Source organism: Myodes glareolus, chromosome 17 (assembly GCF_982192425.1).
Source record: "Myodes glareolus chromosome 17, mMyoGla1.1, whole genome shotgun sequence".
Taxonomy (NCBI): Eukaryota; Metazoa; Chordata; class Mammalia; order Rodentia; family Cricetidae; genus Myodes; species Myodes glareolus.
In genome coordinates, this window is record NC_142042.1 from 48,415,478 (window position 1) to 48,430,014 (window position 14,537).

At 46.4% G+C, this 14,537-nt stretch overlaps 1 protein-coding gene across 4 annotated transcripts in view; it reads right to left on the minus strand.

Annotated features, from left to right (window-relative positions):
* Positions 1-14,537, minus strand: part of Sort1 (sortilin 1) — an 83,195-nt gene that overhangs the window by 17,505 nt on the left and 51,153 nt on the right. For 2 of the 4 annotated variants that reach the window (XM_085677827.2, XM_085677825.2), the window contains exons 8-12: positions 13,391-13,518; positions 10,336-10,480; positions 9,303-9,458; positions 6,276-6,382; positions 245-347 (exon numbers count right to left, since the gene is read on the minus strand). In XM_085677827.2, the coding sequence (XP_085533953.2) occupies positions 245-347; positions 6,276-6,382; positions 9,303-9,458; positions 10,336-10,480; positions 13,391-13,518 (639 nt within the window). Of the gene's footprint in view, positions 1-244; positions 348-6,275; positions 6,383-9,302; positions 9,459-10,335; positions 10,481-13,390; positions 13,522-14,537 lie in introns of all 4 variants that reach the window. The other 2 variants (XM_085677826.2, XM_085677824.2) reach the window with 1 other exon arrangement.

Genomic DNA, 14,537 nt, shown 5'->3' on the forward strand with positions numbered 1-14,537 from the left:
TGGGTGGGGGTGGGAGAGGGGTGAGGGGTGAGGGGTGGGTGGGGGTGGGAGAGGGGTGAGGGGTGAGGGGTGGGTGGGGATGGGAGAGGGGTGAGGGGTGGGTGGGGGTGGGAGAGGGGTGAGGGGTGGGTGGGGGTGGGAGAGGGGTGAGGGGTGGGTGGGGGTGGGAGAGGTGTCTCAAAGGCAGTGCTGTCTCCCCGTGCTTGGCCCCTTCTGTCCATAATGGCGAGGGAGGGCTCCTTACCATGAGCGATGATGATGCCCACGGCGTTGGGCTCCGAGAGTGGGGCCATCGGGACATTCAGCTTCTGGGAGATGCTGTAAGAAGCATGAATATGAAGGCTGCACTGTGAAAAAAAAAACCAAAGCACAGATTAAAACCAAAGGCATAATGATGTCCTTACTCATTCCACAGAGACTCCCGGTAAAAGTCTGAGTGTAACTCAAACCTCAGTGTGATGATGTTTAAAACAAACAAAAAAGAAAAACCTGTGGTGAAGCTCATTTCATGAAATGTGCTATCTGGTTTTTAGAGTATATACTTAGGCATATTCTCACTTAGCCAGTCTTCAGAACCTTCTCATCTTGTAAAACTGAAACCATTACTTTAAAGTAACAAGTCTGTCTCTACTTCTGTCTCCCTGCAGCCCGAGAAACCACTATTCTACTGTCTGTCTCTCTAGATCTGACTACTCTAGGCTCCCACATATAAATGACATCACACAGAGTTTGTCTTTCTGTAATGGGCTCATTTCACTCAGCACAGTGTCCTCGGGGTTGACCTCTATTACAGCATTTGTCGGAATTCCCTTCCTTTCTGGGCTGAATAATGTTCCATTGTGTGTGAGTGGAGTGGTATACCATACCGTATTAGCCCATTCTACTATTGATGGATTTACTTCCACTTCTTTTACTGTTGTAAATAATGTTGTCACAAACATAGGTGGTAAAAGATGGCTCAGTGGCATGCAATTCCATTTATATGATACACCACTTTAGCAGATTGAAGGATAAGAAACATGAAATCATCTTCATAGATGCAGAAAGTTTTGATAAATTCAATGTTCTTTATGCATACAAATCCTTAACAAATTAGGCTGAGACTGCATCTCCAGATAATAAAGGTCACAGGCAACATTATATTCAAATATTAACAACTGAGTTCATTTCCTGTATGATCAGAAACAGACGAAGATGTCCTCGCTCTCCTTCTGTTCAGCACTGTGCTGGAAGTTCTGGCCAGAATTTGATAATAACAATGTTTTTCCAAAAGCTAGAAAAAAGGATTTGAAATGTTTGTCCCATACAGAATGGATGATGTGTGAGTAGAGAGAGGTTAACCTTGACTTGAAAATTATACAATGTTTATCTGTATTAAAATACCACATGGTTCCCTTAAGTATGTAACTTTTTACGTTTTATGTATCTGTGGTGGTTTGAAAGAAAATGGCCCCCAAAGGGAGTGGCACTGTGGAGGGGCACTTGGCCTTGGTGGAGGAAGTATGTCACTGGAGGGGTGGGCTTTGAGGTCTCATACATGTTCAAGCCACACCCAGTTAGACAGACCAATTCCTGTTGCCCGTAACTCAAGATGTAGGACACTCGAATACTTTTCCAGCACCATGTCTGCCTGCTAGCCATCATGTCCCACCATGATGATAATGGAGTGAACCTCTGGGAATGTAAGCCATCCCAATTATTTTTCCTTTATAAGCATTGCCATGGTCTTGATGCCTCTTCATTACAACAGAAACCCTAGCTAAGACATTATCCAAGAACTAATGATCTGAAAACTGTTGTAGGAGACTGTTGGCCAACTTGTTGTAAGGAGGTCGCTTGTTTGTTCCTGGCTGCTCAGCCCCGAAATAATCATACAGAAACCATATTATTTGCAATACTGCTTGGCCAATCACTATAGCATATTCCTAGCAAGCTCTTACATATTAAATTAACCCATTTCTACCATTTTATATTCTACCACAAGGCGTGTGGACTACTGACAAGGTCCCAGCTGGCAGCTCGCGTCTTTCCTCTCTGGCGGCTACATGGCATCTCCCTGACTCCACCTTCTTTCTCCCAGCATTCAGTTTAGTTTTCCAGGCCTAGCTCTATTCTTCTTCTTTATTCATTAACCAATAAAAGCAACACCTATACAGAAGGGCTTTTCACACTAGAAAACAACTTTTAAGAAGAATTGTGTTGGGGCTGGAGAGATGGCTTGGTGGTTAAGAGAACTGATTGTTCTTCTAGAGGACCCAGATTCAGTTCCGGCACCCACATGGCAGATAACATGACTCCAGTTTTAGGGGACCAAAACCCATAGCAAAATACGAATGCATGTAAAACAAAATAGAAAAAAAAATCCAAAGAGAGAGAGAGAGAGAGAGAGAGAGAGAGAGAGAGAGAGAGAGAAAGAGAGAATTGTTCAGCTAAGGATAAGTCCAGTCAAGGCAGTAAATGATCTGTGTGGTAGGAACTACAAAACAAAGAAGCTGTGAGAGAAGCTGATGATGCAAACCAAGGGAAGGAGATCTGTGTGCACGGATTGGAGGGGTCGATACTGTTGCAGTGTCTGTACTCCCCAAAGTGAGCTATGGACTTTACCTCTAAAATCCTGTTGGCATGGGTTGGGGGGCTGGGGCTGCAAAATTGGGAGTTTGAGTTTAGCCTGGGCTACAGAGCAAGACCCTGTCTCAAAAAACAAGCTGGGCAGTGGTGTTGCACGCCTTTAACCCCAGCACATGGGAGGCAGAGGCAGGTAGAGCTATGTGAGTTAGAGGCCAGCCTGGTCTACAGAGGGAGTTCCAGGACAGCCAGAACTCTACAGAGGATCCCTGTCTTGAAAATGAAAACAAAACCCCAAAAACCAAAACAAAACAAAAAACCCAACAACAACAACCATCACAACAACCAACCAACCAACCAACCAACCAAACAAACAGACAAACAGACAAAACCCCAAAACAAAACAAAACCAAAATGGGGGGAAAGACAAAAATTTTGGCATCATTTTTTCAGGAAACAGTAAGAAAATCCTAAAATTTATGTCTTTAAAGACTGTGAAACACCAAAGCAATCTTAAGTAAAAACTAAAGGAAAAGAAGGCCACGCTACCTGGCTTTACAGTAGGCTATGAAGCTACAGACATCCAAGCAGCACAATGCTGCCATAAACACTAACATAGAGGCCATGGAACAGAACATCCTAGACATAAATCCATACATTTATGGTCAATGAATATTTGACAAAGGAATCAAGAACACTTGAGAAGAGTTTGAGAAAAACTTCAATAAATGTTGCTAGGGAAACCTTATATCCATCCATGTGCAAAAGAAGGATATGAATTCTGATTTCATACCATCTACAAAAGTTCATGCCAAACCAGTGGTTCTCAACCTATGGGTCATTACCCCAATGGGGGTTGCATATCAGATATTTACAAATTAGAGTTAGGAAGTACCAATGAAATAATTTTGAGGTTGGGGTCACCACGACATGAACTGTATTAAAGGGCTGCAGCATTAGAAAGTTGAGAAACACTGTTCTACACAGACTTCAATTAAGACCACAAATTAAAATACTAGCAGAAAACACAGAAAATCTTCATGACACAGTCTAGGCAATAACATTGGAAATGATCCTAAGGACACACACAACAAAAAGCAAAACTGTACAAATGGAATCATATTAAACTACAGTGCTTCTGCAATGCCCAGGGAATGCCCAAAGAGTGAACTGACCATCGACAGAACAGACGGTATCTGCAAACTACACACAGCACAAGGGGACATTGCCACCTCCAACTCGTTAGAATGATGACATCATCTGTATTAATAAAAAGATAACAGTAACAAGTACTGGTTAATGTCACAGGGCAAGGGGAGCCCTTGTACTCTGTTGGGGAAACATAATTAAAGTCATCACCACACAGAACAGTGTGGTATTCCTCTCAAAATTTATACAACTGCGAGGAAGTCTACTTCTTAGCATTTACCCAAAAGAGAAAGCCAGAATCTCCAGGGGATCTGTATCTACAGGCTACATCCACTGTGGCTCAACTCAAGATAGAGAGCCAGCCCATGTATTTTTAACAGAAAGATTTATTTTATTTTATATGCTTTGCCTTGCCTATGTTTTGCCTGCATGTGTGTGTGAGGGTGTCAGATCCCCTGGAGCTGGAGTTACAGACAGTTATGAGCTGCTGTATGTGGGTGCTGGGAATTGAACCTGGGCCCTCTTGAAGAGCATCTTTAACCATCTGCTCAACCATCTCTAGACCCCCCAACCCCATCTAAACTGATGAACCATTTCTCTAGGTCCCAGACTATTGAATGGAAAAAGAAAATGTGGTCTATGCCCAATGGGATGTTAGTTCTTCTCAACAAAGGAGATCGGATGGAAGTCAGCAGAGGTGGACTCTGCTGGCTCCTGAAAGAACCTGCTGTTTGCCACCACATAAATGAACCTGGGAAACTGTATGCTAAATAAAATAAGCCAGGCACGAAAGACAAATACCATTCAATGTTACTTCAATGTGGAATCTCATAAAACACTAAACTCATAAAAGCAGGGAGTAGAGAGGTGGCTGTGAGGGATCAGGAGGCAAGGGGGAGGGGCAGTGTTGGCCAAAAGGTTCTGAGGTTTCAGTTACATGGGACAAGTAAGTTCTGGGGAGCTAGTGAGCATCATATAAACTGTGTAATCTGCTGAGACTAGATCTAAATGCTCTTATCTTATACAATAAAAAGATAGCTGTGTTAATGAATATGTGTATTAATTAGCTTGAGTGTGGTCACGAATACACAATACAATGTATACACACAGCAAAATGTCATACTGTACACTAAAAATATGTGCCATTTTAATTTGTCAATTATGTCAGTAAAGCTGAGGGGAAGAGTAAATGCCAGCAGGTAGGAGAGTTGTGAAAGCAGTTTAACAGCTGGTGCCCTCCAAGAAGCTCAAGTGAGCCAGGTGTGTGACATCTGCTTGTAATGTTAGCACTCGGGAGGTGACCACACAGATATGGGTATCTCTGAGCTCGAGATCAGCCTGATCCACACAGGGCCAGCCAGAGCCACAACAAACAATAAAACAAACCTTGCTGGGCAGTGGTGGTGCACGTCTCTAATCCCAATCCGGGGCAGAGGCAGGTGGATCTCTGTGAGTTCCAGGCCAGCCTGGTCTACAGAGTGAGTTCTGGGACAGGCTCCAAAACCACACAGAGAAACCCTGTCTTGAAAAACAAACAAACAAACAAAAATCAAAAGCCAAAAATATCCTCCAAGGGTCACAATAGTAAAGATTATCCAATCACTAGCGGAATGAAGACCGATGGTTGGTTCTCACTGGACGGACACTAAGAATGGCTAGGATTTCCACAGACTGTAACTAATCAGGGTTTGGGGAGACGGACCTGACTCCTGCAAGGACAGGGAGAGGCCACGGAGGACGAACAAGCAGAGTGTGTGGGGAAGAGCAAGGGTGTGTGACCGCAAGGGTGTGTCCGTAAGGAGAGGGTGGAGACAGAGCCTTCATTCACCAGAGCTCGGACTTTACCCAGATAGCAAAGCGAAACCAAGAGAAGGTTGGGAAGGGAGAGGCGGAGGACCGTAAAGTGTCGGTAAGCAGAGGCCACCACTCCTGCCTTGGGTGAGGGTGAGAGGAGCAGGGGCGGGGCAAACCCAAGGCAGAGGGACAGGAAAGGGTGAAGAAGACTGGGGTAGCCACAAAAGCGTGGCTACAAAGGGAGAGTGTGAGGTGGGGGTGGTGGAGGTACCTTTTATCTCATGCCATGGGGAGCACCACCAAAAACTCCAGCCTAGAGAAGCAGAGTGACCCTGTGTGGAGCAGGTCTGAAGGAAGCACAGGAACAACCAGCTCTCCCAGGGGGTACTGGCCCATGCCTGTACCATGTTATGAACGACTGCTCTTTGGCTTCTGAAGGACTTCTAAGGCCTCTTCACCACCACAGAGACCCCTGGCTAACAACCAGCACATCTGTCTATTCTGTCTTCACTCAGAAATTTAACAAAACAAACAAAGATGGTTGGCACTCCATCTTTTCTTTTTTTAAAGACTACTTGTAGTATCTTATCTTGGCCTCTCTATAGATTCACAGATTCTAAGCGAATTCATTGTTCTCGAGCCTTCCACCTTCACCTGGGACCCTGACTGGGAATGAGATTTCCTGATGTCAAAGCTTAGCACTGCTCAGAGCAGGGCGGACTGGCTGTTTTTCTGCACACACGGATGACAGCGGGCGACAAACAAACCTCATTCTTGTTCTTGGCGGTCGCATCGCACTTGCTGTTCTCTGGCTTCCGCAGGTGCTCCCACCGTCCTCCCTGGTCAAAAGTGATCATGCTCTGAATAGAATTATCTGGACAGGGAGAGAGTGACGACGTAAGCCCGACACCCTGGAGGTCTCAGAGTCGGCCCACCATGCCAGTTACATCTACGCTTCCACAGAATGTGGATTCCATGTGTTTCCCCTCACACCCCGCTCCCTTTCCTTCCCCCTTTCCCACTCTGCTTTGACTCTGGAGTCTCCTGAGCTCTTAGCACCTAACACAGGCTCAGCGCTGGTCCATGGCAGGCCTGAGGAAGCTGTGCCACTTACAGGACATCCCCGCTAACTCCAGATACCATCCGGAGCACACATTCTCGAGAAGCCCAAAAGCATTTCATTCCTTTATGCTGTAGCTTGGACCTTAAATTTCTCCCTCTTCTCTACTGCCTAGGTTCCCATAGTGTGGCTGCCAGACTGAGAGAAGGCCAATGAGAGGAAGTGCGGTCCCTGGCTGTGTCCTTTAAGGGGTATTGGGATTTAGCCTCCTTCTTTTCCTGTGTCTGAGGTGGTGGGTTTTGACTACTTCCACCACAATGTGGCGCCAAAGACCCAAGAGCAGTGGGGATAACCAGTCACAGGCGGAAACCTCTAAAACTGTGAGCCCGAATAAACCTTTGCTCTTTATAAACAGGTTGTCTCAGGCATTCTGTTCTCGTAACTGGAAGTCAACCCATCTTAACTCCTGATCAGGAGGAATAGACCAGTGTCCATTCTCCTTTATTGTTGATTCCTTGGAAGAAAATCTACCGAAGGCAGGGATCCTAAGTTTTATTCAAAGACATGCCAAGCTCATTTTAGGGATTCTCAAGATTATTTATTTACATTAATTCCTGAATTAATAATGTCTAACTAGAGTTGTTTTCACCTTCCCATACCCTACCTGTTCTTGTCAGGATTACTATAGCCATGATGAAATGCCATGGACAAAAGCAAAGGAAAGGGTCTGTCTACACTTCTACATCACAGTCCATCACTGAAGGAAGCCAGGGCAGGAACCTGGTGGCAGGAGCTGATGCAGAGGCCATGGAGGGGTATTGCTTACTGGCTTGCTCATCATGACTTGCTCAGCCTGCTTTCTTATATACCCAGGACCACCAGCCCAGGGATGGTAGCATCCACAATGGGCTGGGCCCTCCCCCAACAATCACTAATTGAGAAACTGTCCCACAGGCTTGCCTACAGCCCGATCTTACAGAGGCATTTCTCTCTTTTTTAAATTATCTATTTATTTCTTTGCTGTGCATTGATGTTTTGCCTGCATGTATGTCTGTGTGAGTGTGTCAGACCCCCCCCCTCCTCCCGGAACTGGAGTTAGAGACCATTGGGAACTGTCATATAGGTGCTGGGAATTGAACCTGGGTTTTCTGGAAGAGCAACCAGGGCTCTTAACCACTGAGTCATCTCTCCAGCCTCTTGGAGGCATTTTCTTAATTAAGGTTTCTTCCTCTCAAATGACTTCAGCTGTGTCAAGCTGACATGAAACTAGCCACCACATTATCTCTCTGAGGCACTTTCTTTTTAAAAACTGTACATTGCATTTACTTAATTATTTGTGCATGTGCCCCGTGCCACAGTGTGCATGTGAGTGGATGACAACTCTGGGAATCTCTTCTCTTCTACATGAGGGTCCTAGGGTTCAAGCCTAGGTCGTCAGGCTTGGCAAGCACTTCACCTACCGAGCCATCTTCCCTGCCCTCCTTCCTTTCTATCCAATGTCTCTTTCCTGTGACCTCTTTTCCTTGTTCTCAAGGGCAAACTGCCACAGATTTAAGTGCAGAGATAATACACTTTGAGGTTTCAAGAAGCATCAACGAGGAAGGCAGATGAAGGAAAATTCATTTATTCAACAAGCATTTATTAAATGGTCAGTGTGAAAAAACTACTGTAGGCTCTGGCAATAAATATACCAGTGAGCAACACAGAAAACCTTACTGAGGGCCGGGGGGGGGGGGGATGACGCCTTAGGAAAAAGCACCTGCTGCACACATCTGAGGGTCTGAGTTCGATCCCCAGAACCCACAGTGGAGGCCGAGAACAACTCCTCAATGTTGTCTTCTGACCTCCACATGTGTGTGTGTCCATGTGCACACATGCACGCATACACACATATGCACACACCACCACTATCATTACCATTATCACCACCATCAGCATGATGGTGAACATGTGAACTACATAGAATGCATATGTTAGAGACAGTGAACATGTGGACTACATAGAATGCATATGTTAATCATATGGAATACATGCTATGAAAATCTGGAGATCTAAGGTAGATTAGAAATGTATGTGAGGAAGGGAGAAGGCCTGAATTTAAAGCGGGCTAATCCAGGTAATTCCCACTCAGAAAGTAACACAGGAGCTGACTTGAAGAAGCTCTCTACCTGGTGGACATCTGAGGAAATGGAAGAGAAAAGAGCTGGATGTGTGGTCAGGGAGGGGACGAGGAGTCAGCGCCACCCAGGACCTTGGAGGCCATTGAAAGCTATCTACAGAAGAGAAACACCCCTTAGCTCCACCGAAACACGGATACATAAGAAAGCTTTAAGGGTCTTTGCCCTGGAAGTGATGTGTTTCCTCGCACAGAGTCTTGGTAAAGGGGAGCCCTACGGCAGAACCCTGGGAGGACTTTGGCTGGCCTAGTACTATGCTCTCTACATGAGAAACAGATATAATTTTAGTTCGGGCTCATTCCTCTAGACCTAACCCTCCAAATACAGAAGACTCGTAACGTACACTTCCCGCTGTGCACCCCTCCTCCTTCCCACTTCTGCTGCTCTGCAAAGCTCTACTTCTGCTTGCACACTTTCCCCACACAGTGAAGCCACAACACAAAAGGGCGGGCTGGCTGGCAAGGCCAGCACATGGCTGGGGAAGGACCATCAGGCTCCCGAGGACCTCAAATCCTGACCCGTTCAGCTGAAGGAGCCAGAACTAGGCCGAGCCTCACCTTCGGAGAGCATGCTCGTTATGTAGACTCCTCGGAGGGACGTCACGTTGGTGAAGTCGGTCTCTCCACCGGTGGTGGTGTAGAGATGTCGGTCTAGAGACTTGGAGTAGACGATGCCGCGGTCATCAGAGGTAAAGATTGTGCCAAATCCGGTATCTGATGTGAGAAAGCAGACGAAATCAGTCTTGAGAGCAACCAGAGAGACAAAGCAAAGCAATAATCTTGTCATGCATGCATGACCCAGCACATTTGTTGATCACGGCTTCACACGCAAAGTCTTCACGTTTCTTTAACCCTGGCAGTCAGCTCAGAGGCTGGAACCCAGGAGACGCCGTTCACTGTGTGACGTAATCAGAAAAGCTCTTCCCAGGTATATTTTGCTGGCATATATTGTATTTAGGTTCATATTTCACACATTTCTAAATCTTGTACTTTAGAATGCTTCTCAAACTCTTTTGTGAAGAATTTTTTTTAAATTCTAATATATCACAAACAGACAATTTTATATAAAAAATTAGCACCAGAAAAGTGAAACTGGAAAGAGACAAAATGTCAGCCCTAACTTTCTATCATTATGTTCAAAAGACATGATGTTGCTTTGTCAAATGGCTGAGTTTCTAGGCTGGGTGAAGCCGTACATACTTGGAACCCCAGCCTCCCGAATTAAGAGGAGGAACATTGTGAGCTCGGAGTCACCTGGACTACAGTGGAAGCCCCTGTCTCAACACAACATCAAACAAACCAAAGCCGGTTTCGGACTCTTTCCTGTCCTGACCTGGCCCAGACCACTAGCACTTCAGTCCCACTGAGCAGTCTGCTCTGGGGAGCTCCGCCTTAAGGCACAGCCACCCTCACAGACCACCGGGGGCACCAGAACAAGTGCCTTTTAAAGAGGTAGTACATCATCTCTGGGGTATTAATAAGCCTCTTGGGGTAAGAAGAGAAGTTGACATGTACAAAAGAAAGCTTCTCGAGCAGAGTCCAAAGCTTACATCTCTGCAGATTCAAGGATGGGCCACTAAATGGCTCTTACCTCCAGGTTCATCTACATGCATGAATACCATGTCATCATTGGCTGCCAGAATGGAGTAGAATTGCTCCTGTCCCACGGAAGGAAGCTGCGCCATGCTCCATGTGTCCCCTTGGTCTGTTGACACGTGGATCCTTCTTGTTGTATCCTAGAATAAATATACCAATAACTGTATTTTTAATCTTCCGTCAAGGTGTCATGTCAAGGTCATGAAACACTTTTTAAATAGTTGTGTTAATCCTTTCCTCGGTGGGTACAATTGCAAGAGGTCCCATGGCAATTCTCTAAGCTGCTCCCACTCATCTCCAGGCAATGAAGCGACCCATTCCATCTTGGCTTTCTCTGGCTCCTCTCTTCCTATGGTTCTCCCAGTCGCCGGCCCCCCATCTCCTTCAGCAGAGCAAAGGGTGTGACTAGGTCGACTTGATAACATTTGCACATGTTTGCTGGAAGTTCTCAAAATGATTGCCACTCGAGTGTCTGGTCTCTTTGAGATAACCCTGGCTTTAGAGAATTAATCCAAAGAAATAGATAACTAGATGATGAAGATGAAATCCATGTTAGGAGACCACAGGAGAATCAAGATAAGACAGACATGCCTCTAAGGAATTCTCTCCATAGCCATGAAGGGAACCCGTGCAGGCTAGAAGGAGGCCAAGGAGTCCAGAACTCCTGTAAGGATACCGGTCAGTGAGAATTTGGATAGGGGTCTGCTAAGAAGCAACTGCCCTGGTCTCTGCTAGTTTATTTAAAACAGTTCCTGGAGATCAGCAGGTGTAGTTCAGTGGTAGATGCTGTGTCTACTCCCCATTCCCAGATCCCTCTCTTAACCTCACGACTTCAGTGAAACCAATTCCCTCAAGGTCACCCACAATCCACTCTTCCAACCCAGTGGGTCATTCTCGGAGTTCACGCAACTCCACCATTCACTTGGGTTTGCCAAGCTGACAGCTGCTGCCTCTGCAAATGCTTTCGTCACTTGACTTTCGTAACAACATGGTGTCCTGATTTCCCGGGCTTCACCCCTCCCTCCCACCCAGGCTTCTTAGCTAGATTCCTCCTCTCTTGGCAGCCTTCAGTGGAGAGGTGCTTCAGGCCCTGCTCAATCCTCACATCTTTTCTCTACCTACCCACTCCTCAGAAGAAAGCATCCAGTCACACGGTTTTAAGTACCATGGAATTGGGGGAGATTCGTATACACAAATGCTGACGTATCATTTCCTCTCAGATACATGATAGGCATTTCATATCCAACACACTGAATTCTTGGGTTTCTCCCACAGACCTGCTCCTCCTATAGCCTTTGCTGCATGGGAAATGGCACTGTTAAATATCCAGTTGCTCAGACCAAGACTTGGATGTTTCCTATGGCCTCACTTTTTTTGTCTGACAAGGAACATCCAAGGCACTGGCTCATCCACTTGGCAATACATTTAAATACACACATACAATCTCACCGCATCTCCCCTCACCCACTGTTAACAGTCTGCTTCCAGTTCCCTTGTCCCTTGAACACCTGACAGCCTCTCAGCTGCTCCTCTCGCTACCTCCACTCTTGCCTTCTCTCACGCACACCTATTCTGCTACAGTGGAAGCCAAATCATACTACAGTTCACCAAGAGAATGAAAGTCCTAGCCGGGCAGTGGTGGCGCACACCTTTAATCCTAGCACTCAGGAGGCAGAGGCAGGCAGATCTCTGTGAGTTCAAGGCCAGCCTGGTCTACAAGAGCTAGTTCCAGGACAGGCTCCAAAGCTACAGAGAAACCCTGTCTAGAAAAAAAAAAGGCCCTGTGGGCTACAGCTTCCCACTCCACCCCCCACCCCCATTTCCCCAGTGCTCCAGCCACACCCCACTCTCCTGTCTTCAGGAGGTCTGAAGGGTCTGTCTCTGTCCTTGCTTTCCTCCCAGATATTCACACCGGTGTGCCCTCCTCAGCTCACATCACCTCGATCCCACCCACGCACAGGGTCTGTAAACAGTGCTGCCAGTTCCTGCTGCTCCCCATGTCCCTGCTGTTTGGTTTGTCCCCTAGACAGACCTACTTGCTGTGGGAGTTTGAACAGGAATGGCCCCACAGACTCATGTATTTGAATGCTCGGTCATGAGGGAATGGTGATACTTGACATGATTAGGAGGTGTGGCCTTGTTGGAGTGGGTGTGGTCTTAGTGGAGGAAGTGCATCACTGGGATGGGCTTTGAGGTTTCAGAAGTTCAAGTCAGGCCCACTGTCCCTCTCGCTGCCTGCCAATCTGGAAGTAGAACCCTCAGCTCCTCCAGCACCACGTCTGCCTGTGTGCCGCCATGCTTCCCACCGTAACAATAATGGACTAAACTTCTGAACTGTGATTCAGCTTTCCTTTTTAGGAGTTGCTGTGGTCATGGTGTCTCTTCACAGCAATGGAAAGTGGTTGAGACACTTGCTTAGCATGGGCTTCCCCACTTGAACACAAGCTCGGAGAGCAGGAAATGTGTGTATGCATTCACTGCTATCTATGGGATTTAGAGTAGTACAGAGTATGTAACAGTATGTAATATAGCATTATATATTTTTATTATGATTATAGAATAATGTGCAAATGAGTTGCTTTCTTCCCCCTCCAGATATTCATGTCTGAGTAAAGCCAAACACTGGACTTGCAAGTCCAAAACCAAGACTAGTCCCAGTGACAGAGGTTAACATCCACAGTATCCCCTGAGAGTTGGTCAGTCTCTGTCGACAGAATCTCTTCTGAAGCTTTTACTGAAATATTTAAAATCACAGGGTTGGCGAGATGGCTCAGTAGGTGAAAGTGTTTGTGTCACCAAACTTGATGACGTGGGTTTGATCCCTCGGGTCTACACGGCGTACAGAGAGAAGAGACTCCCGCAAACCGTCCTCTACTCTCCACACATCTGCCATGGCATGTATAGGGACACACATATCACCCACACACAAAATAAACCAGTGTCAACAGTTTTTTTTTAACGCAAGAAGACAAGAAATGTCAGGACTGCACAGGGACAGAGCTCCAGTGTGTGTTAGCAGGGACGTCAGACCCTGGGAGGCAAACGCTCACCTTATCAGCCATCACAGAGGCGAAAAGGAAACGGCCCCCAAGGCCAAATGAGTAGATTTTCACGCCAATGGTTTTGAAGGTTTTCCCCAAGTCAGACGTTCTCCATAATTCCAGCGCCCCAAGGTCAGCTTCTTAAACAAGACAAAGTATGGATTAAAACTTCACTTACAGGTGCGTGCCATCCACAGGGCCGCTAGAACCCTCTAGAACCACTCTTATTTTAATAAGAGAGGGCACTTCTGTATTAAGGCACATTCTGAGCAAATGACAGCGCATGTGACACAGCATCATATACACAGACTTACACTTGGGTTTGACTTAGGTGAGGTTTTCTAGTGCTCGTGACTCACAGTGTTGTACAGCAGCAGTGATGATCTGTACTCTCTTCATGGTACTTCAAGATGATCTTATTCTGTTTTAAATGATCTTGTTTGAGATTTCCCTTTCTTGTTTATCAGCTAAAACGCTACACTATTGCTCCATGACAGTGGACCCTGGGAGTTTGCCCTCATTGCACTCGTGTGCAGTCTACAGCAAGGACTCAGGGATTTGTTGCATGAATAAAAGAAAGATGTTTTCTTTCTGCTTGGATAGTGTAGCATGGATTGGGAGGCCAACAGTTCAGCCGACATGAAAGTCATCCATCTTGTACAGGAATCATTATACCTGTGGGTCTCCTATTGTTCATGGCCCAGTGTTTGCTGTATCTACATTGCTATTATGGCTTGGATATGAAATGTCCCCCATGGGTCCATGGGTTTAAATGCTTGGTACTGTTTGGGGAGTTGTGGGATCTTTGGGACTGTGGGTCACTGAGGGCAGGGCCTGAAGGTGGCTTATACTCCTGATTCTGGTACAAGCGCTTTGCTCCCTGATTGGCTAAAATGAGAACAAGCAAAGGCTGTGAGCTTTTACTCCTATGCAGGGCTGCTCCAGCTGCCATGCTCTCCTGGTCACTGCGGGCTGCCCCCCAGAAACTGCAAAGGAGAATAAGTCTCTTTTATCCGAGTCATGCTACATACTCCTACTGCCAGGGACAGAGCTGCTTCAGCCAGCATGCCTTCCTCGCCATGATGGACCAAACCCTCTAAAGGGTACAGGAAAGAGCCAAAGTAACCTCTCTTCCCTTCAGTTACTCCTGCTAGTG